Source organism: Vidua chalybeata, chromosome Z (genome assembly GCF_026979565.1).
Source record: "Vidua chalybeata isolate OUT-0048 chromosome Z, bVidCha1 merged haplotype, whole genome shotgun sequence".
Lineage (NCBI taxonomy): Eukaryota > Metazoa > Chordata > Aves > Passeriformes > Viduidae > Vidua > Vidua chalybeata.
This window is the reverse complement of record NC_071570.1, coordinates 17,241,559-17,267,549: the sequence shown is the minus strand read 5'-3', so window position 1 is coordinate 17,267,549 and position 25,991 is coordinate 17,241,559. Positions and strand designations below refer to the sequence as shown.

General features: G+C 38.3%; 1 protein-coding gene across 1 annotated transcript in view; it reads left to right on the top strand.

Moving 5' to 3' along the window:
• The window catches only part of ADAMTSL1 (ADAMTS like 1), a 402,694-nt gene that overhangs the window by 267,587 nt on the left and 109,116 nt on the right, over nucleotides 1–25,991 (top strand). The window contains exons 6-8 of the mRNA XM_053932922.1: nucleotides 11,236–11,362; nucleotides 17,158–17,232; nucleotides 20,060–20,217. Of these exons, the coding sequence (XP_053788897.1) occupies nucleotides 11,236–11,362; nucleotides 17,158–17,232; nucleotides 20,060–20,217 (360 nt within the window). The remainder of the gene's footprint in view (nucleotides 1–11,235; nucleotides 11,363–17,157; nucleotides 17,233–20,059; nucleotides 20,218–25,991) is intronic.

The window sequence follows — 25,991 nt, the reverse complement described above, 5'->3', positions numbered from 1 at the left end:
ACAGTTCTCCATGAACTTCTTCAGCATAAGTCTATCTTGGGAGTCACAGCTCTTCACAAATTCCTTTGTGGGTCGCTTTCCACAGGGTGCAGTCCTTCAGGAACAGCCTGCTCCTCCTTTTATTTGAAATCAAGCTTATTCCTTGTCATCACACTTCACATTATCACAGCAAAAAAAAAAAGGAAATTGGCAGCACTGAGCATGTGTGTTGGAATACTGATTTGCACACTCTGTTTCATGCAGCTCACACCTTCTGTTTAATCTCTCTGAAAAGGAAGCAACATAGGTATTTTCCTTCCTTCCTTCCTTCCTTCCTTCCGCACTTCCACACTTCCGCACTTCCTTCCGAACTTCCGAACTTCCGAACTTCCTTCCGAACTTCCTTCCTTCCGAACTTCCGTCCTTCCTTCTGAAATTCCTTCTGAACTTCCTTCTTCCAAACTTCCTTCCCTTCTTTCCTAACTTCCTTCCTAACTTCCTTTGTGTTATTGGGTTTCCCTGTCACAATATTTTAATCTTTCTGATACAAGGGAAGCATTATATTTTAATTTTTGGTTTTTTTCTGTTTTCCTCATCCCTTTCACTTCTTCCTGTTATCATAGTCTTCATACTTAGTTCTCTCTCAACATAATTTTTGCCTTCTGTGTGAATTCTGAAAAATATTCTTTTTCTTAACTCTGGCAAGGAAGAAAGTATTTGCTTCCTCTAATGGATGATCAAGGATTATTCAAGGCTGCTTCTATCTCCAGTACAGATGTCAGAATCTGTGTGTTACTGTATAAGACCAGATCAGGGGCAATTTTTATGGTTTTCATTAAATATGTGGACAAATAGTAAATCGTGTAGTTTCCCAAAAGCATGTCCCATCAATATCATAGCCAAATCCTCACCTCATGTAATTGAGTCCATAATTAAACTATCTGCTGAAAGGATGAAACAGTGTTAGGCTTCCAATCAAAGGGGGAAAAGTGTAGCCATGATACATGAAAGACAGAGTAAACTTTAGCAGAAAATTCTGGAAAAAAAAATAATGACGCTACAATTAACAGCACCATTTGGCTGAAAAGTCAAAACCAGTCATACTAGTCTAAGCAATTGATGAGAAATGTATTTGGGAAGAGTTATATACAAACTGACTTCTTGTACATATAGAAGTGTAAGACCTATTGATTCCTTAAATTTCTCTGAAGAAGCAAGATAAAAGAGTTCTACTTTTACTTTCTGCTTTCTACATAAAACTTGAAAAGCTATTCTTCTGTTGATAAATCAAGCCTAATTCTAATTGTATTAGTGTTTTCATTATTATTGTTATTATTATTAATTATTATTACTATTATTATTATTATTACTATTACTATTACTGTTATTGGTGGGGGTTTTGTATTTAAGACCATAAAATTACTTCATCTATGTGATAGAATAACACTATAAATCATAAATAAAATAGCATATACAACTGCATAAATAAAACAGCATATAAATAGCTGTAATTGTAGGATCAGATCCAATGATTATAAAACTGGGGATTTTTAAGAAGGCTGTTAACTAAATTTGTTATTACAAAAAAGTTGTTTAGGACCAAAAACAGCCTTTCATTTCTTCTCACAAAACTGGACAACTTTCTCTTTTACATTCTCTTAATTTTACAGGTTATTTTTTAAAGAAATCTGTATCCCAGAAATGCCTATATTAATGTTTATTATTTACAGAGTACTAAATTTCTCTTTAAAGATCTACTTCCACATAATACTGAAAGTAGTTTTTAAAAAAATCTGATTTGTTGATTCCTAAGAATTTATTTTGCTGTGCTGCAGAGTGAATTCAAGTCAGCTAACAAGCTTAGTTACCTTTAGCTAACTCTAGTTACCTGTAGCTGGTCAGAAGTCAGACTTGGTGTACTTGGAGGTCTGTGTTCAGCCCATGGCTGGGGGGTTGACCTAGATGACCTTTAGTGGTCCCTTACAACCCAAACTAGTCCATGGTTCTATTTTGTGGTTCAAGATACACCAATGCTTAAATGGCTCTGTATGTGTGTGTGTGTGTGTGTGTGTGTGTTTGTGTGTCTAGACTGGGAAAATCTGCTCTACTTTAAATAGGTGACTGTGCTGTATGTCCTGTGTATCATGACTTCATGATAGAGTTTCTCCTTCTCTCTTCAATATACAAAATGTGGCTGCACACACCATCTCCTGTTTCCAGTTCAGCCCAAAATACAGAGCTAATCAGGATAGCAGTGTCACATGTTTGGAATCTGGTGTATGGAAATTTTACTCATTGGCACAGTAAACCTGCATGAGACAGGTAAAAATTAGATTAAGTGGTTACCTCAGCAGGCTTGAGAGGCCTAAAAAACCTGCCTTGGGCCCTGACTGTCCATATGGGATACACTTGGGACATAGCTGCAGGAATTTGCAGCTGGGCCCATGGCTGCTCCTAGCCATTCCTTAACTTGGGATCTGATTTCTTTGCATGCCATCCTTTTAAGACAACTCCAGTTCTGGGGAATGAGAGCACCAGGAGTCTATCCTGCCCCATGTTAACCCCTGTTCTGCATTTTTCCACCCTGCAACATTAATTGGTCTAATATTAGAGACTGTTCTTGTCCTCCTTTAGCACTGGTAACAAGGAGGATTGTGTGCTGATTTTCGCAAGATCCCTTTTTTCTACACTTAAACATTATCTAATGGTGAAAACTCTGAGACAGTAACTTCCAGTAGGAGATTTTTACCTGTATTTCTGTCTTTTGCTCACACAAGAGGACTGAAAGTGCTGTTACTTGCCTGTTTGATGACAAGGTAGAGAAATGAATGGCCTTTGTTTTATTAATTCTCTACAAACAAGCGTCTTTTGTGTTTCCACCAACCCATATTATAATACAGGTGTTTTGTCCCCCATAACAACTTCCAGTAATAATCTTTTTCTTCTGCCAGGACTATGACAGAAATCAGGTCAAAAAAAGGAAATTATTTGTTGAAAAATATGTCAAGGTATTTACGTGGTGCTGGGATTTCAGTCTTGTGTAGTTCAGCTATTTCTGCCTCCTGTTTGCAGTTTTTTTTTTTTTTTTTATGGTCCATTGGAACCTACATGTCTTCTGCAGAGATGACATTTCAGAAAGTACTGAATTCTTGATTTGTTGGCCATATGTTTTGAACCTGTGTTGGGCTGAACAACTGAATTGCTGTTTTAATATTTTGCAGGCAGCAAATCATAATTTTGTTTTCTTGTTGATGCATTTCAGTTTTTGTGAGACAAAAGAGGTAGTTTTTCCACCAGTGTGACATCTTTTCAGTACACAGAAAGGAGTGGGGTGGGGAACCATGATTCATAAGAATAATAGCAAAATGCTTAAATTGCTATCATCATGCCAGGTAGGAATAGTTTTGTGGTGGAGAGTGGAAGGGAAATGTGGTTGTTTTTTGTATGTGAAAGAATCCTCAGCTGCACTATTAGAACTCCCCTGCCCTGAGTTACTAGTTTTTTACTTTCTGGACTAACAGAGGTTAGTACTTCCACAGAGGTACTTTGTTCTAGTCTTTTAGCAGAAACAGCAAGGGCTGTTCTCCAGTGCTGACCAACTTATCTACTGCACACGTCTTTTACCAGCAGCACTCAGAGCAGCTCCCTTAGCGGGTGGCAGAGGGAGGGAGGAACATTGTCATTTGCAGGCTTGACAATAATAACAAATTTAAAAGAACACCTTGGAGACTTCTAAGGGTTCTCTTTTTTTCCTGCTACCAGGAAGTAATCTCTGTTCATGTATTTCTTTAGCACACCTAAAAGCCTGAGTTGTTAGAATAGTGCAGTGGCTTTATTGCTGCGGGAGGATGGCAAGATGATGTCTGCAATGGCAGGGCAGTTCTGAGAGTACTTAGCCAAACAGATTAGTGGTTCTCATTGAAGACCGTGGCAAGAGGTCCAGCCACTGTGAAGACCCAGGTGTTTTGCAGGCATTTGAGATAGTTTTCTCTGTCATCGTAAATGTCTTCTAGGGTCTGCATGCACTCCTCTCACACACTGAGCAGCCGGTGGAGTACCATATAGACTAGCTAAGCTGTTTCAGCAGTAGCCTGGGGACAAGTAGCCTCTCTCAAGTATTTGAACTGTGGAAGATATCTGTTCCTTGATAACACAAGGAACAGCCGAAGCACCAGACAATCTTTGCTGGCACTGGTATAACAAAGATCTGCAGCTGGATCCTCATTGATCCAGCCAACAGAGGATCCTGCCAACAAAAGAAGCCTGTACAGCCCAACAGAAGAGAGCTCTGAATAGCAATTTCAAGCATGTTATGAAGTCACCAAAGCTTAGAAAGAATCGCAGTCAAATGTAATGTGTCACAAGTTTCAATTAAATGCTTTTACAATTCGTGTTTCATGTTCTAGGAGAAAAGAATGGGTCCAGCAGCAGAATTTACTCTTGGTTTCTCAAGGACATTGCTACCAGGAAGATGAGGGAGAGCTGCCTTGATGAATTTTGTCTTAGAATGGCCATTGCAATCACTTTCTGATGTAGTGTTTTGATATTCTTCCAAAAACTGACAAATCCTGGAACTGCTAAGATATCCAGACAATAGGTGTGATTCTTCTGGAGAAAAGCAAGTATTTCAGTAATGATCTGCTAAAGAGCACTAACTAAAAAAACAAAGTTAGGGGTTTTTTTTCTCCTTCTTCAAGAAATACACAAGCATGTAAGGACAAAGGAAAAACTAATTTTTGCTCCAACTCAATATGGATATGTAAACCTAAATGCAGCAAAAACCAAAGTGTGAATGAAATGGTAAGTGAATATGAATAATCACAGAAGCTTCTTTTCTTCCTATTGTTGCCTGTTGATAAACTCTTGGAAGTGAGTTCTGTTTAAATGTTACCTCTTACACAGCAGTAACCTCTGGATTTCTGTATCATCAGAGAATGAACTACAGAGAGCTTTGTTCATACATCTGTGGACTCTCCTATGGTGGCCCAAACAAAAAAAAATTGGTTGGTTAAAAATGACTAAACCTGAAAAATTCAATTTTTTTTTTATCTTGGAAGATTCCTCCTAATTAAATTTGCATGTAACGAGTTGCCTTTTCCCTACATCCAAGACTTTAGAGCATCTGTAATCCTTATTTAGAAGTGGCAGCTTTAAAATTAGTTGAATTTCTATTTGTTAAGTCAAGGGTAGCTTCAGAGCAAGTTTATACTTCTTTTTCCCTGAGAGGAAATTAAGAAATAGAAATTTCTCTTCTGTTCCTTCTGCTGTTGGGTGTTTACTGTTTGCTTCTAGAGCTTTGGGTGAACCATTGATTCCCAATGTGTTGTGTCTGCTGTGCTGGTTGAGTGAGACTATATAAGGGTCTTTATTTAAATACATTAATAGCAGAGAGCTGTGGCTACCTGATAATGATGGGACAGGTACCAAGCAGGATCTGCAAATTGGTTGCAATGGATTAGTGGTAGATAAGGCAACAACCAGCAGCAACAAATCTACAATCTGGCCAGCCACATTTTATGTGTTGGAAGGTGTATCTTAGCCACTTCAATGGCTGTATTTAACAATTGGGGTACTCATTAATAACTGAAGTTTGTTTCACACTGCCTGAACACTTGCAAGGTATATTTCTCTTGAATACCAAGTATACTGATTGCACATGCCACTGGACCTGCTGTTACCAGCATAATTACAAATTGCCTTGCCATTGTGAAAATCATCTTATGGTCTTTGATTATAGTTGGATTGTGGTGTACCTCTACCAGAATTCCTGGGGACCTGGGAGAGTTGTGTCTCATCCCTGGTGCTGGTCAAGATTGCCTGTGACAGGATAATGTCATGAGGCTGTGCCAGAAAAATTCTGGCTGTAAAGTGTCACCTCAAAGGCAGCAGTGCACTGAAGGGCAGATACCATGTCAGCAGAAGCTGCAAGTCCTCGTGTCACAGACACCAATACAGATCCAGTTTGCTGTACAGGCTTAAGCTTGTTCTCTCCCCAGTAATTTGAAGAATAGAGCAGCTCTTCATGTTGATTCTGTAAAATAGGATTTTGAACCCAGTTGAAATGATGGCTCTGATCCAAAACCTTTTTCAGCTCAGCAGTGACAATCCACACAAGTCCCACATTGAGCCCCACATTACTATCTATATGAAGGGCAACTTTGTTTTTCTGAGATTCTCAGAACTTCTTGCGTTTGAACTGCAGACATGCCCTTTGAAAAACAGAGAGATTTATTTATAATTGCCTGGATTTGCAAGCTCGCTTTATTACATTATTTCCTGCCTAGGATTTCTTAATACTGAATAGAAATTATTATGAAAACTTCTTACTTCAGGGCATTTCCAGACTAGCAGGGCTGGAGCAGAACCTGTCATTGCTGGTCCAGTTTTATTTCTGGAAAATTCTGCTAAACTGAGCCAGAGTTCAAGTCCACAAGGGGAACACACGCACTTATAACACTCATGCACGCACTCAATGATTAGTTCCAACTCCTCTTGTGGGACTTTTAGCCCAGTGCCTTTAAACTACATGCAAGCTGTTGATCTGCTAACTTGATAGCTCTCTTTTCTTGCAGCATCCTGTAAAAAATATTTTGCAATGTGTCTCAGAGACAGGAATATCCTTATTTTTGTTTTGTCAACCCATGGGCCATCAAGTGCAGTAAGGAGAGGGCTTGGGTGGGAAGAAGGGGGGGAGAGTCAAATTCAGCATGAAGTCTGGGACTCCAGCCTAAAATATAATATGGAATCTTTACCTCTGAGTAGAACTGTGGTACCTTGTGCCAGAAAACAATACAGGCTTGGCCAACTAGGGATTAGCTGTTATTATTCTGGCTTTTTGTTGCTAGACTTTCTATGCTAAACCTATAAGGAGAATAAAAAATCAGCTCACTTTAGAGGTATTGAAGAAGGTCTGGGCAGGCAGTTGGTACTCACCAGTGATTTCCTCACTCCGGTACTACATGGCTGACATTTTCCATATACTGAGAGATCTCCAGAGCTCTGCAAAATCTGCCTTTACTGCTTTAAAGGCATTTAATCACAATAGTAATGAGCTTCATAGAAGCACCTTTAGAAACACATAAGAGCTTCATCCAAAATTTATCAAACTTACAAGTACATATTCTTGATTTTAATGGAGTTTGGATAGTCAGGGAACTTAATGGAGCTGCTTCTGACATTTTGTGCAGTAACAATGTGCAGTTCAAGCCTCTGACCACACTTCAGCAACTTGAAACTCAAAAGATTTCAGTGTGGAATGTCTGTGCTTCATTACCGTGCTTTAAGGGGATGAAGCTTAACATGTAATAGAAATGAGTATGAAAACTGCTTACTTCAGAACATTTCCAGTCGCAATTTGTTATAGCAATCCATTTTCCTTTCTAGTGGGGGCTTCCTTCTCAGACCTTTATGGATTGAAAAAGACTTCATCTCCCTAAACCCCCCAGGATATACTGAGATCAGAACTAGAATGCATTGGAACGGGAAGTTTCTATTCCACAGAAACTTCAGGATTTCAACATTGGATCCAGCTTCAAACCAAGACAAGGAGTCGACATTTCAAAGCTTTTCAGAGAGTGAAATATTCCCTAGACTTCTGATTAAAAAATGTCACTAGATTGTTTCAAACTGTGTCCCCCAAACCATTACTCTGAGTTGTATATTGGAGGTGCAGTATCCTTACTGTTTCCTTGGCTTACCATGCTTACCATGAATGGCTTACCATTTCATGACAAGGTCCTCAATCACCTCTCATCAGGTCAATATGCTCATAGGTCAGTGTCTTGGCAGACTTGTCTACTTCTGCAGACCAAGTCAGTCTAGTTTTCTTGGTCGCTAGTCTCTCCTAGTGTCTTGCATATTTGACATCTCTGATTATAGCCATTTTAAAACCTTCCCTCTGTGTTTTGTTCATGCTGTGGGTGGATGCTGAAAGAAACATTCTGCATTCCTGTTCCTTGTTAACCCTTTGTAGATTTATGGGCAAGTGCTGACATATTTTCACCATTCTATAACATTTTTCAATGAGTTCTTTGCAGCTTTGATGGAGAGGAGAGGAGAGGAGAGGAGAGGAGAGGAGAGGAGAGGAGAGGAGAGGAGAGGAGAGGAGAGGAGAGGAGAGGAGAGAGGAGAGGAGAGGAGAGGAGAGGAGAGGAGAGGAGAGGAGAGGAGAGGAGAGGAGAGGAGAGGAGAGGAGAGGAGAGGAGAGGAGAGGAGAGGAGAGGAGAGGAGAGGAGAGGAGAGGAGAGGAGAGGAGAGGAGAGGAGAGGAGAGGAGAGGAGAGGAGAGGAGAGGAGAGGAGAGGAGAGGAGAGGAGAGGAGAGGAGAGGAGAGGAGAGGAGAGGAGAGGAGAGGAGAGGAGAGGAGAGGAGAGGAGAGGAGAGGAGAGGAGAGGAGAGGAGAGGAGAGGAGAGGAGAGGAGAGGAGAGGAGAGGAGAGGAGAGGAGAGGAGAGGAGAGGAGAGGAGAGGAGAGGAGAGGAGAGGAGAGGAGAGGAGAGGAGAGGAGAGGAGAGGAGAGGAGAGGAGAGGAGAGGATAAACTTGGGAGTATTTTTTATTTCAGGCATTGGTTAATCACTCATAAGTTTTTTTAAATGAAAATTTCATACATTCCCAGAGCTCTGCATATCTATTTAGACAGATAATCTAACACAGTAAAGAAAATTCTCTGCAGAGACCTTGGGGAAAAATAGGAAATTCATTTAATTTCATCAAAACATTTAACTGCATAAAGTTATCTGAGACACTGCCAATACAGTAAGGTTAATATACATTTTGTACATACCACAGAAATGTTAGTAATCACAAAGGTCTCCATACTTCCACTTTCTCATACTTCCATTTGAAACACAGCATTTCAACAGAAGAAATATTTTTATGCTGTACATTGGTAATGGCTGTCCAACTGAAAAAAGAAACAAACCACAATATAACTTCCTTTCACACCTGAGATTTTCCTGGTGGTTTCCTCCACAAGTTGTGACTTAGCTCCAAATTGCTCAGTTTATAAATTAACTTTAATCAGGGTATAGCCCCTGGCAACATGTGGGCTGATGATTCATAAAGTTAAAAATGCTTTGAAGTAGTAAATTCTGGGTTTTTTTAAATTGGTTACCTCATACCTGGAGTTAAGATTGAGCCAATTTCCTATTCAAGCTGTTCACATATTCATTTCAAAATAGGCAAAAGCATAAATATTTGTGTAACTACTCTAAACTGAACTTTTGAGCAGATATAAAAGGGAATTCTGATCTTTCTTCTGTTATCTGGGCTCCCCAGCAGGACCCTTCTCACTGTGGGAGCTAGTGATCTCTAATGCACTAGAAGGAAAATCTGATTTGTAGGCATTCACGTACAATTTTCAGATCATGCAAATGATTCTTTTTTACCATCTTTTCTACACAGTGAATTTCATGGAAGTTAAAGCATACCAGTCTGTGTATATCAAAGGTGGTTCAGCTCCTGTAGGAATATATTTTATTTTAAAAAAAATTAAATAAAAATTAAAATTAAAAAAAAATCTTACACAGTACTATGGATATAATTTGTATATCTGTACTTGGAAGTTTTGTATGGAGCAATCACAGTTCAGATATGCTTATGTTTGCTTCAGTTTTCTAACCATTATTTGTCATGATGTTTCTAATTTGTTAAAATGTCTTTTGCAGTCTTGATATGGCTAGCTTTTCAAAGAAATGTATAATTTTTGCGACTGTTGCTTCTTTAGGCTTCATTAATTCCCTTAGATCATAATATGATGTGTAATCATAGGAGGCTTGACTCAGTTCTGATCTGGAAGAAGTAGATAAAATCAAAAAAAATTGATGATCGCTTTCATCAAGCTTGAATCTATAATGATTTAAATAAAATTAATTATATTGTCAGTATTACAGATAATCAAGGAAATACCTATTCTGCAGCTAGTAAAATAATGATGTTAGAAATGGGAATTGAATTCCTGAAAGAAAATACTGGTTATTAAAGCCTGCATTTTCATAGACAAATGAAGAGCAAGTGTCAAACCCACAAGTATATCTCACCCTAGCAGAGATGTGTAATTCTGCACACTCAGATTTGCACAAATAAGAAATATTAGTCTATGAATGTTTTAGTGGGCAAGTTACACATACAGCTTTTATAAGTCTTGATGATAAGTGACCTGTTTGCGCTCATAATTTTCTAGGACATAGTTCTCAGATTTAACTAAAACTCAGAAATGCAGGAAAAATTAAAGCTGAAAAACAACCTTACTTAAAATTCCTTGTGTTTATATATGCATTCTCTGTTTAGCTAAGAGCCTTAGCACAACCTCATTAGAAGTTATAGACAAATATTTGTTCATCGCTTACTCTGAATGCCAGAATGCTAGAAGACCTTTTATTTTCTAGTACTTACAAAGGTAATTATAACATTGTAAGGACTTTCTTGGATTTCTATTATTAATGTAAAAAATTCATAACTTGGATGCAGTACTTAAAGTTCAAGCAAAAGGCCTACATTAACACTGTGTTAAACAAATAGTCCATTCATTAATTTTAAATGTACTTAATTATAAATTACTATTTGATTCTTCTTAGAATAATAAGATTTTTGCATACTGAGAAACCTAGTTTATCTATTCAGCTCTTAAAATTTTTAACCAAACAATTTGCATGAAGGAATAAAGCCAATTTCAGAGCAGGTAATTATATTCATGCAATGACTCTCAAATCTTTTGTTGCAACCATTCCAGCCTTCTTTATCAGATCTTTTGCAATGTCTAACACAGGCATTGACAGTGTGGAAAGGGATTATTGTCAAACATAATTAAAACCACACAGCACATACCAGCTGCATAGCAGGTAAAATTTCAGAGCCATGTTGCTATTGATCCATGCTGCTCTTCATTTTATCTGTCTGCTTCCTATTTGTCTTTTTATCTGTTTCAGGCATTTTTCTTTGTGAAACTCTAAGAAGGGAAATTTCTGATAGGACTCTGACCAAGAAATGTTCACAATGCCCTAAAATAACAACCTCCAACAATACTCTTTTCTTCCTCTGGACTGCAAAAGCCATTGAGTACTAACCTGTTCCCTTATCTCTCACCTGACTTCAGTGCACAGTGCCAGCCAGATTTGCTGCGCCTCTTTCATTGCTAAGGTACTTTATGGCCCTCTAGAGATGCTAAGAGAGAAATTTAGAGTAATTACTTGTAGACATGGATTGAGCAGTCAGTTGGTAAGTGCTTATGTTGAACTGCACATCTTTCTTTCTTGCCAGATTGTTGGCTGTGACCACCAGCTGGGAAGTGCTGTCAAGGAAGATAACTGTGGGGTCTGCAATGGAGATGGGTCCACCTGCCGGCTGGTTCGAGGCCAGTATAAGTCTCACCTCTCTGCAAGTAAACGTAAGCTGTTACTTCTGGTAGAGTGCCATCTTCACCTTTTAGTGAAGTTTTCATTTTTTACAGGCTAGATTTCACCCCACTCTTTCTCAGGCACCTGAATAACCATGCTTAGTTGTCCCCAAAGGTGCTTGCCTCTTGGGTTAAAGTAGCCTTGCTTAGACTGTTGGTCAGGTTGTGGAGGTGGACAGAGGCTTGTGGAAAGGTGTCGTCAGCATATTCCCCATCTCAGCTAGCTAATTGCTTATGAAGAGAAGGAGAGCAGGAGGAGTGGCTCTTCCAACATCACTCTGGCTGTATTAGCTGGCTACGCACAGGACTTAGGGCACACTGCTCTGAACAAAATGGTTTATGCTGCTCTACAGCAGAGGGGAACCCTGAGGGGCATTTGGTGCCAACCTGGCAGAGTGCTGTCTCCAAGGCCTGTTAGCATCACGTGGGCCTGCATGCTCAGCATGGTCACTCAGTTCTACGGGGAACTGAGGAACCAAAGTTGTCAGAAAGTGCCGACACAGGCTTGAGAGAGATGTCTACAGAAAAAGATGGCCTTTCCTGCATGCTGACCCAGCTTTAACTGAGAGTGATAACGTAGCACTAGTATGCCCCAGTGAGCAGATTAGTTTATCCTGAACCCCAGACAGATTTTTTCAATCTGTTTGTAGCACCACAGATTTTGGGGTAGAAGATAGGGTGAGTCTTGTCAGTTTGAAGGAAGGATTAAAAGATAGGTGTGTTTTCATGCCTGTGTAGACACACCTAAGGAATCACATGTGCTAGCCTGAAAACCTGCCCCAAGCCTTAGAGTTTAATCCTACCAGCTCTACCATTCTGGAACATTCTGTTGCAATTGCTAAATAGCACATGACTTTAAAGATTCAAATAGCAGTGTAATATCTATTGAAGACAATGTATGTATACTTGTGGGTTCTGTAATAGAAAAAGCTGCTTTTTACAAAAGCTTCTCTCTGTCAAAGAGTAACTGCATTGGTATAGAGCATGGCACACAGAGCAGCTGATAGCACAGTGCAGGTGTGGCTCATGTTTGCTGAGTGAGAGGGAAAGTAGAAGAAAAAAAAGAAGGAAGGGAAGGGAAGGGAAGGGAAGGGAAGGGAAGGGAAGGGAAGGGAAGGGAAGGGAAGGGAAGGGAAGGGAAGGGAAGGGAAGGGAAGGGAAACTATTCTGTACGAAGGAAAGAAAGGAATAATCCTCATAAGATTCTGAAGCAGAATTGTACAATAGGACAAAGGAAATAATTCACAAAGATTTAGGAATGGAATTTCACCTCATTGTTAAGTTTTTTGCAATGGACAGGAACAGATTTGGAAACCTCCAGGTCATTTGAGATGTAATAGTGTTTGTGATTTTTTTTTGGCAAATGTCTTTTCCTGTAGGAGAAATTAATTGTTTTTTAGTTGCTTTGTGGTAAAAAGGTGCTCATCTGTTCTCTACTGAGGATAAAGTCACTAATATGTTATGCACAGGACTAAAATGTTAGTAAAACACAGTACCTACTCCCAATGTTTTCCTATTAAATGTAAAGAATGTTATATAGGTAATAGAGCAGATGGCTAAGAGCACAATCTTAGACTGAGATAAATGTGAAAAAAGTTAGAGAACTGATTTCTCAGACACATTTGCCTATATATAATTGTTATGCAGAGCTAGGAAAATTGTAGATTTTATGTGTAGTCTGTATAATGTGGCATTATTTCAATCCCTGCTGTAAACATACATGTTTTATACAACACTGTGAACCTATGAATAGTAAGTCTTTTTTTAAATTGGGTTTTTAAAAATCTTAAAGACACAGTTATGAATCCCCTTCATATGTGTGAATTAATAAGTTTTGGGGTTTTTTTGTGGTTTACTTCAAAATTATTTATGTAATTGTTGTGGAAATTTGAGATTTTAAATGTTGAAATTCTTTCAAAAAACTATTGTGTTCATTTTCTGCATTTATGCCAGCTCTGTTGGCACTTCATCTGTGTCAGGATCTTGCTCATTTGTCACTATAAACATAAATACACTTGCAAATCTGCAATCAGGGCCCTATTCATTTTATTTATTCAATCATTTAAATGACTGGATTCACTAGCTGATTGCTAAATTTCAAGTTATCTTTATAAAATAATCCTGATTTTCTAGAATTATGTCTATTTTATCTGTGGTCTAAACAAGGGATTAAAAGCCAGGCTGCCATGCAGCATTAGAAAAATCAGAGGGGAAATGTACCTCAGTGACTAGATATCAGCAGTGACTAGATAATTGGCCTCACTTGGGATTTTTGTTTCTCTAAGAATAGAATTCGATCCTGAGGACTGTTCTAGGGCTTGGACAGTTGACCTTTACTCCAGAGCTGTCCCAATAGTTTCTGAAGCTGTTTATATCTCAAAACCATTCCAAGCACAGTCTTGAGCTCATCATACTAAAGTAATTTTCTCTTGGTGCTCACATCTGCTTCCCTTATCCCTGTTGTTTATATCATGCAAAGGCATAAGAAAGAAATTCATAGAGCTTTTAAGCACTTAGCATTTCCTACAGAAACAGCTTCTCCACTATTTATAGGGGTAGTACACAAGTCCCAGTGGCCTCAGAGACAGAAACATTGTAGGGCAGGCTGTAGTGTGATGCTGAATTCTAACTTACATTTTTAAGAAAAAGGAAGCACTTGTGTCTATACTTTTGTAAGTCTAATAATAAAAAAGCTACCAAAACCTTCATTCATTTCAGAAATATTCCTTTTTCTTAGGTGGCCTGGGTGGTTCTTTAGAAGTCTGCAAAAAATAAATCTTTTTATTTAGTATCTTCTTTCGGGAACTCTGTATGTCCTTCCTATGAAGATAAGACACACTTAAGCAGGCTTCCTTGTATTCACCAAGAAGATAGAGAGTTAGTGCCATAAGTTGTGAGTGCATTCCGCTGATCACCTAGTGCAAAGTTGGTATTTCTCTAGAACATCTGGATTGGCATCTACTAGCAGAGTAGAGTAATTTAAAAGAGACTTGTAGAAATTATAATGCTGTCTAGATATTCATCTAATTACTCTTGTTATGGCTGTCAAAAATATATGTGGTTCCAGATTTTCACTGAATATCAGTAGTAATTGGGAGATAGAAAAAAACTCAATTTTTCATCATGAGGTCTGACAAACCATTTGTCCAAAATCCAAATTAAAAATCCAAATTAAAAATCCAAAACTAGAAGAAACTTCTCTCTGGTGGGAATCTGATGTATGTACATGACAGTTAACCGTTGCCTAAAACCTTGCACTTTCTTCTCAGCCTTGAGCCACTGTCCTCCCAATTATCTGGGACCTTTCTTTGCTTCTCTATGCATGGTCAGAGAAAACCAACCACCTGTTAAAGCATTTTGTTTCTTTTCCACACAGCTGCTCAACAATCTGTCTCTCTGCATATTGTTGGGGATAGCTGTGACTAAATGTTAGCCTGCTTACTTTCACATCTCTTCACAGGAAATGTCTCCTCCTTATCACTGTTAACCTCAGGAAATTATCCTTCAATCCTCACTGCTTCTGCTTTGTAAAAGCAGGAAGGACTGTGATAAGCATAAATCCCACTGAGCTTTGCATTTCACATAAAGCGTGCTAGGATTTCAAATGGAGAGCAACTACAAGATCAGGTGAAATATAGTCCTAGCAATACCCTGGGGCAGGAGATGCAGGCTGAGAATATAAGCTCACATGGGCTTTAAACTGTTTGGGTTTTCTGTGACATGTCAGTGAGTTGTAACTCTGCAGCACAGAGCTTGTAACTGAGAGACAGTCAGATATAATCATGGCATGAGACTGTCTTTAAATAAGGCTTGTATAAAAATCATTAGTATTGGGTTTTTTTTTAATTGAAGTTACTGTTTTTTCAAACTCAGTCCAAAAAATGCTGTATATATACAGCAAAATTATGTGTCATACTCACGTATTTTGTTCCCCAATGGATAAAATAATCTATCCTTCTGGCCTGAATGCTAGAATGGTACCAATAAAGCAGTACTAGAATATTAGAATTTAATTAGGGTTTTTTTAGAAATTGAATATTTGTCTTTCCAAATAGAAAATTTGAATTGTGTATTGATATGAAAGATTCCTAGCTTTACTAATAAGTGAGGTATCAGAGATATGAATGAGTAAAACATGTGTTGAGTTTAATTCAGCCCAGTTACAAAAGACATAGACACTGAAATTCTGGATAGTTTGAGAAAACATATCAAATCAGAACTTGAAAATGGGACATGCTTCAGAAGCACCTGAAAATTTGAACAGTTTTTTGAACAGTTTTTTTTATTTGAACAGTTGCCACACAACTTTTGTGGCACTTAGAGAGACTGCTTACATTTCCACCTCTCTTCTGGTGTAGTAAGAGGCAGCAAAAGTATGAGTATTTCATCCCATAAAGCTTTGAAAAGTAAGAGTGTCAAGAATTCCTATGCTGCATTACAGAATTTAAAATTTAACTAAAAGGGTTTTAGTTCACATTTTTTGAGATATTATGGGATGAATGAATGTTTTGCTTAAAAGTTTCTGTTTCTGGTAGTGTTTCTTCTCTCTGTTGGCTCGCCACCTTTGATATAAAATGACAACATCAACAACTATTTCACTAGTAAGTGACAATCCTGATTTAACTGGGTTCCAAGAGTTTTCCCAGTTTTGTCTGGGCAGAAGTGTAAGACCTCAACTCATATATTTGAATGCAAGATAAAATGTTTTTATTGTCTGAGTTGGCCTCACCTGACAAAGCAAAACACTGCTTTGAGAGCAGAGCTGTAGCTCCTGCTAGAAGACATTTCATAACATAGATGTGAGCAGTTCTAATGAAGAAACAGTGAAAGAGATTTTTTCCTCTCACGTCTGCCACCTTCTCATTCCCCAGAAAAATCCTTTTAGGCATGCGTACCTTTTCTTTCCCTGCTTCCATGGGAAGAAGGCAGAAAGGATAGGGAAAGGTGAATGAAATGTGCTGGTTAATCCAGGTTAGCATGCTCTAGGCAGACCACTTCATAACGCAAGTATAACATTTTGTGTTGTCTTTCTGTGTCTTTGTGTCTCTCTTCAGGACATTTCTGAGGTTACTGCCTCTTTAGAAATGCTGACCTAACTGACTTTCACAGCTGCATGTGACCTACATGTTAATTCACACCTTGGTTAAAATGCAGTTGGCAAAGCTCCAAGGGCTTCATAAGTGCAAGATCCTTCTTTAATGCCTATTTACATGACAGTCTAATGGGCTTCTGCTTTTCCAGGGGCTTTCTGCTAGCAGTGTAGAAAGGGAAGCAGAATTATAGCCCTTATAGTCATTAAAATAAGACATGTGAAAGGGATAAGTGAGAGCACTAGGACACCATCATATAGCATGGATAGCATCATGGAGAAGCTGTGGGGTTTAAGTGGGAAAATGTCAAGTGAGAAATGGGAAAGCTATTCTGGTTAAATATCAGAATAAGTTTATGTTTCTCTACTTTACCACAAACACTGATTCAAAATACTTAAAGAGTTTTAAGTGGAGTTGTGATGAAATAGAAACTTATTAGTTACTTATGAAAACCATAAATAGTTGTGGAGGAGTTTGAGATAAATAAAATCAACAGGTTTAGATTCTTCTAAGCAGAAGGTTCTTACTACATTTAACAAGTTTCCTTTTCAGATTTTTAGTAATAAGTCTTGGCATTTTTAATTGGTCCTAAGGTTTTTCTTTTTACTGCCTTGTAAACACCTATTTCAATGCTTATTTTAAAACAGATGGGAATTTCCTTGCTTATTTACTCCATGTGCTTTTGCATTCCCACAGTGGATGATACAGTGGTTGCTATTCCCTATGGAAGTAGACAAATTCGCCTTGTGCTGAAAGGACCTGATCATTTATGTAAGTAGAAGAAGTTGGTGTACCCTTGTTTAAGAGAGCCTTGGTAACCTGCAGTGCTCTGTTTATACTGGTTTCCCTCTCTCAGATCACTGATTTCAACACACAGATGAGTCTCGCCCTCAGAAGTTTTCCTCAGACCCAATTATATCAGTGGCACACTCTTTCAAAGCCAACAGTGCAGAGTTCTTTGTCCCTCCATAATTTTTCAGTCATTTCTGCTTGCTTATCCTTTGGCTAGCTCACTTGGTGTCAAGTGCTTTTGTTTAAAATTAATAAAGTACATACCACTGAGTGAAGAGATATTGAGAACAGTAAAGGATAAGCTTCCCTGCAGCTCAGCTCAACCACCAAGCTGCTCATGACTTTAACACATTTCTGCTATGATCTTTCTCTCTCCCTTAGATACACATATGCACTCACACCATGTGTGTGCACATGCACACACAAACATAAAATCACACTCTAAAGATCTGAAACCACATATAAAAATGAAATCTTGTTCTTTAGCAGAGATACTGCTCCAAGAAGTTAAGACCACTGAGTTCTGTTAGCCCATCATTTGGCTATAACACTTTCATGCTTCATCTGTGTATCCCAGTGACTGTATATCCCTCTTTTCTGGGAGCAGTCTCAGGATTTGCTGAAGGCAAATCCATTTATTTCATGAATAGAAGCTCCTGGCACCCCTCTCTCTCATCTTCCAGTGCAGTAGCTGCTCACAAGCTGCTTCCTTTCTTGTCAGAAATTAATATTGGAGTATTAGTAAATATGATTGACTGTAAGAATAAAACCCCAAACTGTACTGCTGGACCTCTCAGTAGCAGAAATTATTATAAGATATTTCAGGCTACCCTTTTCCTTTTCCAAAAGTCTTTAGGAATTTTCTGCAGTACAGACCATTTATGTCTTCTGTGTTTCTCAGTGTAGGTACAAACATGAGTGTCAGCAAAGGATGCAAAACACCAAATCATTTCACTGCCTCCATATTTTCTTTCACCCAAAAATTTTATACAGGATATCAAAATAAGGGATGGCTTACTAGTCCTGTACTATAACTCCCTACTTGTGTTGAGAAAGCACTGGGTTCTTCCGATTTAAAGTTGTGGATAAAGACCAGCAAATTAAGGTTATAAACCAAGAAAAAAATATATTTTTGTTAAAAGTTCAAATGCTGCCTGTACCTCAGTTTTAAGTGGCCCTTTGGGTATTCTTGAGCTGCTCCAGTATGGCTGATATTATTTTCCCAGTACATGACATGCACTCTTCCTTATTGTCTTCGAGAGATATTCTCTTCCAAGGTAGAAAATTTTGTACTTTTGTTATTATTTCAGTGAAATTGAGCTATAAGAGCTCAGAAAGAAATTAAATTTTAGCTGAAGAGATGGATCTAAAGCTTCACTCAGGCCATATCATATTTCATTACAAAAAGATTTGAATCAGCAAGGTCTGCCTCAGTCACTGGTTGAGATTTAGATTAACTGCACTGTGTAAACATGAATAAGTCCAAATATATCTCCTTCTTTTTTCAGATGTCTACATGAATCTTTCTGTTCGCCCATCAAAGGATTTTATATATGTATGAGCTAAAGTCAGTTTCAGGGGAGGGAGTATTTTCCTCTGTGAACTTCAGTTGTGGGAGAAGTCAACAGGAGGCTGATTATATATACACAAGTCTTAAGACCATCTTTATTCCTGTTGCATGCAGTCTTGCCAAAAACAAATAGATGGCCAAGTGCATCACAAAGGAGGAGACTGGTCTCACTGAAAACCAAGGAAATCATCATTACAGTGAAAATTCTTAGTGTACTGCCTCAGCAACTTCCTTCATTAATTAGTTCTCTTAATCCATAATGAAAAGCAGTCTAATTAGTAACTTAATATATGCAAATAAAAAGGTGGTGGTTTTTTTTGTTTGTTTTTTTTTTTTAGATTTCTTTGGAAATATATGTCCATCATAGATTAATAGTATGCCTTAGCTGCCTCACTGTCTTGGAGGTTTTCTGCCTATATTCATAAATATATGTGAAAGGTTTTCAGCTTTGAAGTCTTTCGTGATAAAAGGCCCTGTTGTTTTTAAATAACTACCAGAAACTGTTTACTGGTGAATGTGCTGTAAAGCATAATCTGGAGTTGGTAGAGAGGCTAGCTGAATGATGAAACAGACCTAGTTTCTGTCTGTTGACTTCTATTTAAGAAATTATCATTACTTTTAATATGACAATCAGAAGTAGCTACTACAAAACAATATCTGAATTAATGCCCTTTTGGGGAACTGTGAATACAGAGAGAGGCAGATGGAGATGAAGCATTCACCTTCCCCTTCTACTCCACTGGGATGGGCCAGACTGCTTCTGGAGAGGAAATGGGACTGCTGTTATGCTGATCTTTCTTTCCTGAATATCCTGCTTTCAGTTAATTGTCTACCACAACAACATGTGGTTAGTGACCCACCTTTGAACTGAAAGAGGGTACAGCAACTTAGCAGTGCTCATAGGCCAAGGTCTGAGTCACGCTCCACATAGGAGCGTGACTTACTGAGGGTGAGTTAAAAAAATGGCAAATATGCCTAACAATGAATGGATTAGTATGTCTGGAAGAGAGTAAAAACATGACCTATGAGTGAGGAAGGAACGTGAGCTAAAAATCCAAGGGTTGAACAAAGACAAAAAGCAGATGGAAGAGAAAAAAAAAAAGGAAAGTGTGCAAATGTGAATAACTATGGGAAAAGATATATAGCAATATTACTAATTTTTGCTGGTTTTTTTTTTCTGCTCTCACTTCAAACTGCAATGCTCTGGTTTCCTGACAATTTTTTTCTGTTTGTCAGATTTGGAAACTAAGACTCTCCAAGGCGTGAAGAGTGAAAACAGCCTCAGCACCACTGGCTCCTTCCTTGTAGAAAATTCTAGCATTGATTTCCAGAAGCTTCCTGACAAGGAGATCTTAAGAATATCTGGACCTCTCACTGCAGACTTTACTATCAAGGTAAGGGTTATTGGTCATTGACATCTTAGAGCAACATAAAGACAAGATGTACTAGGAAGATTAAAGAGATTTTTCTAGACCTTAATTTTCCAGTAGATGTTTATCACAAAGCCTAATCCAGGTTATCTCTTGAACTCTACATGTAATTCTTTATGGTTGTATATCTGATGAAAGCCTCACTGGAAACTCCTCAGGAGAGAGAGACTGCATTTGTGTCAAGAAAGGCATAGCCAATATATGCCCTAAAAAGAACTCATTTCAAGAAAAGACAGAGTACTTTCTTATGTGCACTACTGAGGTACTTATAAATCAATGGTATGCCATTATCTTCATCTGTGGTAAGTAGAAAGATACATTTTTGGCCCATAGTTTGTTGGGTGTATACTAGTAGAGTTGCACAGAAGACTGAAAAAAAGTGAAAAGTCCCCAAGCTCTAAAATAAATGGGATAACTTTTCTTGAGAAGTTGTGGCATCATTTTGAAGTTCTGCTTTTTGTTGCACTGGCAGTAAGAGGAAAATTGTTTCTTCCCATTAGAGCCTTTCTATTCTTCCAGGTAATATAAAACACATTGCTGGAAGCAGTGCACGCATTCTGTCGGAAAACAAACATACAAAAATGAACATTTGGGAGTTGCAATAAAATAAATCCTTTTTCAGTAGGTCCAAGGAACTTGAAGGATTTCAGCTATAAAACTGCAAAACCTGTATCATGTCCAGGACTATGTAAATTTTTCACTATGAGCTTCAGAGGTAGAAGACATTTGCTTTAACCTTGAGCTAATGGCAGCTAGAGGTTTGAACAGTGAACTGGAAAATGTCCTAAGTGATTGTCCTGGGTTAAATTCAGCTGTGATGGAATGGGTTAGCTTGGGAAGTAGCACAGTCCTGTAGAATGTCCCCTGTCCATCGTGGTATGTTAGCCGCTGAAAAAGTAAATTAAAATTTTCAGAACTCGTTCACAGGGAGAAGCCTGGACTAAGGAATATGTTCCTTCCTCTTTGAATGGCAGAACAAAAATGTCTTGCTAAAATAGATACTGTTCAATTCAAATATCTAAAACTTATTTACCTCTTTTACAGATGATACAGACATTTCGAACATCAGTTCAATGTAAACCATATTTCTCACTTTGTTTTATTTCTTCTGTCTGTGAATTTCTGGCAGTCTAGTTATAATATGTTTGTGGGAAACAGCTAATCACATAGACCAATTGTCCTGCAAGGGCAACAGGAGGGTTGTACTCTCTTCCCTATATTTCCACTGTTGTCTTTTATGACAGGGAAAATACCTTTATCCCTTAGTGTTTGCATTTCCTTCACTATCAAAGCAAGGTAAGAAGTGCTGGTTAAATCAAAGGAGTACTCAGTAAATGATGACAGTCCGACCAATGTGAGTGTACAAGCGGGCTAGGCATGGGCAGAATAGACACTGCTGAATTGAGGTGAAACTATTTTGAGTTCTGCTATGTGTTTGCATCTTTGAAAGTCAGAGTAACATGGCTCATTAGGTGTTAAATCTATTGTCTTTTGTGGATATAGAAAAATACACCAAAAACCCCCAACCCACTGTTCATGGTTGTAGGATCTTTTCTAAGATTAGGATTAAGTTTTGCATTGAATTAGGCACCAAAATAATCTCTTCTCTTGAATCACAGTTCATTTTTTAATCAAGAGCTATAGATGACACTTTGGCTATTGCTTCATCCAACACAGATATTATTTGGCACTATTAAATTATTTTTCTAACAATTTTTTTTTCTTCTGGATATTAATTTTGTTAGATTTTTACCAGATATAAGCATGCATAAATTTTGCTGCATGCAATCCAAGATGCATGGCAAGACAATCCAAGACAATAAGGAAGATGCTACCTTTCAGTTATGTCAGGCTTGGAAATCGTTTTTCATACTTGCCTTATCCATGATGATTTTCCCTTCGGGTTTTGAAGTTAAAGTACTTTTCTTTGAAAAAATCAGATTAAATATTTCTCTGTGGTGTTAGTAAGCTTTCCTTACAAAGTGGGATCTCTTTGGGTGTCAAGATTTACTTTCCTGGGCCAAGGCAGATTTTTATGCAAACAGATCTAAATGAATTTGTAGATGTAGCAGAACTCTAGTTTTAGAATCATTGTTGCCCGAATTATTTTTGTAATCCTTTTCACTTGACTCTGAATGCTCATATTCAGACAGGTCAAGTTAGACACCTGTATATAATTCAGAAGTAGAAACTCAATGTGAGAGTTGACACTTAACTTTATTGGTAACACAAAGTGCTTTAAAATTGCAAGAAGAAACCTCATGCTGCTCCTAGAGGAGCTGAGTTGTATAATTGCTAGATTTCTTTACTGTAATAATCAATGGTACATTCCTCGTGTGCAAAACCCTTTGCAATCTTTTCACAAGATGTGTAAATAGTAGAAATAATTCAGTAAAACTGCTGTATTTAGAAGTTGTTCTCACAAAATTGAAGCAGGAGCAAAGCTTTTCATATTCTTATTTTTTATACTGATCATTTGAGAATTATAAGTCTCCACTGTAAACTTAAATTTTTGAAAGGTAAAGGACCTGCCAAATGTGCCAGTAAACTTAAATCCCACTAGAATTACTTTTCCTAAATTCTGATGATTTCTCTGTTTTGATGCTTTCAGTACAAAATTCTGGTTTACATGAATAGAAATACCCCTTTCCTGTAAGAAAAATGTGTTGTGTTTGACATAATCCTGAAGAAATGAAGGTCCATTTTCATTTGGAGATCTGTTTCTGAGGTCTAGAGATAAGAGTAGTAATATCACACAGGGGGGCATGTCCTTTATGGCTGAGCTGCCCCTGATCTGCTCTGTTGCTGGTGTCATGTTTGTTCACTTGCTGTGCTAAAACATCTCCTCTGTTGATAGTGTACATTTCAGACCCCAAACAGAGAATCTTGGGGTACTCAGTTCATGTCACGCATATGCTCTCCTTTGAGCAGGATGAAGCAGTGCTGTCAGATGGGGTTTACAGATGACCATATAATGAGAGCAGACATCACCAGATGACTGTAAATCTGAAATGCATTAGTGGCAGGCTTACAGGAACCACCAGTAGCAACTGCCAGTGAAGGGTAAAGCTGGCGAAGCACAGCCTGTTGGGATCTGCTTCACAGGCTGATTGTTGCACAGCTAGGGCCTTAATCCTGTGGCTGAGATGTGAGCCAGCAAAGACCAGTGGGTTTAAAACAAGGACTAATGAAGGGTACTATCAAGGCTTGGGTTTGGTTTGAAGGATAAATAATTGTAGGCCTAGATCTAGGCTGGACTATGTTGATGTTGGTTTTAAATCCCTGGTATTGATGAGGTATTCATAGTGTTTACCCAGACCAATTGCACAAATGTTCGTCTGGAGGTTTTTAGAGGTATTTTGATTAGGATTGCATTGTATTGGTGTTGTCCTTTTGTAGTGCTAGGGCTGACAAGCCTTGACTAAGCACTACTGCCAGGAGAGACTGTCTAGTCCCGTTTTTTTGTGCTGGTGGCTCGGGTGTGCTGCTGGCTGATTAAGAAATAGAGTGGACTGGGTTCATTTGGGCAGAGTTACAGCTGAAATTAGGGCTTTGGTCACCAATTGTCCAAAAAGTCATAGAATGCATCTCAAAAGTAGATGCTGAATTACACAGAATTCTAGAGCTAGCCAGACAGCTGTTGGCTCAGCTGTAATCTGGCATTGGCAGAAGGTGATGGTGAGATAAATGCATTTGATAGCAGTCCAGGTTAGCAAAAGAAAATAAGACTGGGGCTTAGTCTAGACTTCCTGGGACTTGCAAGGGCATGCAGGAGATGATGAATGTACAGGCAGCCAGCTGGCAGAGAGGTTGATTGGCCTTGTCAGTCTAGGGCCAGGGTTGTACTAAAGGTTACTTTGAACAAGGAGCACACAGTGATTTACTTTGTGGCATGAAATAAATTATTTCAGTATTTGCTTTAAGGCATAGGCCAAATGATGCAAATTTGTTTGAGCAGCAAAGAGCTACTGTTTATGGTTCACATATTGTTGGATATTTGAGGTATTATCATATTAGGATTGGGAGTGAAGACAGTAAGGGTCTTCTCTGCAATTTAGTTCTGATGCTGGGAGAGGTTTCCAGAAGAGATTATACCTCATATTTGAGAGAAGGCTTCCTATCAGGTGGGAAGTGGTGAAGAATCTTGGAACCACTGACAGCTTGGAGTTAAGATGGTGCTCCTGGAAGTAGATGAGATAGAATTAAGCCTAGTACACTGAAATAGCAATAGTTAAAGTTTAGTGTAACTGATTCAGTTTTTGTGCATCTAGAAGAGATCAAATATTGTCAATCTGTTGTAAAGCAAAAGTACCACTTGAGATATATGTCTTCATGAGGTCATTTTGGCACACTGCAGATTGGATTTAGCTGGAAGCATGTCTGTATCAATGGCTTTTATCAACCTATGTTTGCATTCAATGCTTCTTTTCCTAGTAATAGTCATAAAAATCACCCAATCTGATCTTCTCATATCCAAAAAATACACTATTTTTGTAACAATTTCTAGGTCAAAGTCACAAGTAATGACCAGCCTGAAAAGAGATGCAATCATTAATTATCTTGTGACAAGTTCAAGAAAATTCTTTTTAATCCTATTTTGGTGAATGAGGTGAAATGTATGGAAAACCATGAACTAGATCTTTTCAAAACAATGTACAGCTTTTATTTCATATCATCCTTTTTTTTTTTTTCTGTTCAATATAAATTATTTCAATTAACAGTATGTAGAACATGATTATTTTCCTAATCAATATATTTAACCTTTAGGCCACGCAATGATTTCCATAATACACTATGTAAAATGAAGAATACATCTCATTGTTCAAAACTTGGTGCAATACTTCCACTAATTCTTTCTGTTTTCCCACTCTGAGAAACAGGAAATTATTACTACTGTTTACCTCCTTTCTCCTTTACTTCTGTAATTGATATCTCTGTCATGATCATTTGCCTCTTTCCTAGTGTCTGCATAGATTTACAGGATGGTTTGGGTTGTAAGAAACCTCAACGATTCTCTAGCTCCAACTCTGCTGCCATGGGCAGGGACACCATCTAGCAGATCAACTTGCTGAAAGCTACATCTAGCCTGGTCTTGAACATTTCCAAGGACAGAGCATCCACAATTTCTCTGGACAACATTTTACAATGTCCAACCATACTCACACAAAATAATTTCTTCCCAGTATGTAAATTAATTTACCCTCTTACAGTTTAAAACAAACATTCTTCATCCTGTCTCTATATGCCGTTGCCAAAAGCCTCTCTCCAGCTCTCTTGTAGCCACTGTAGGTACTGAATGGTTGCTGTAAGGTGTACTTGGAGCAAATTCCCCAGGCTGAACTACCCCAACTGTCTTGATGCCTTAAGAACCTAAAAATGAAACAACACACACTTTCAAGATAATATTAGTATAAAAGGTAATACACAGGCTGGTCTTTATTGGAGGCCTCCAGGGGCAAATATGGAAAATGTCCACAAAAGCCCACCCACACAGGGTGAATACAGATTACAGGATATTGAATACAGAAGTTTAGTGAATTAGCCTGTTTGGCAAAAAACATAAATTAGGAGCACCAGTGGTGATGCAATTCCTCCCCCAGTCCAAGCCCCTTTCAAATCCTTCCCTCTTAGATAAGCCTAAACTTTGTTGATGAAAATGTGTCTTGAAGAGCTGCTTTTTAGCCTTGGTTCCCAGAAAGAGCCAAGATAGAATGGGGGCTTCGGAACTTGTTTTGTCT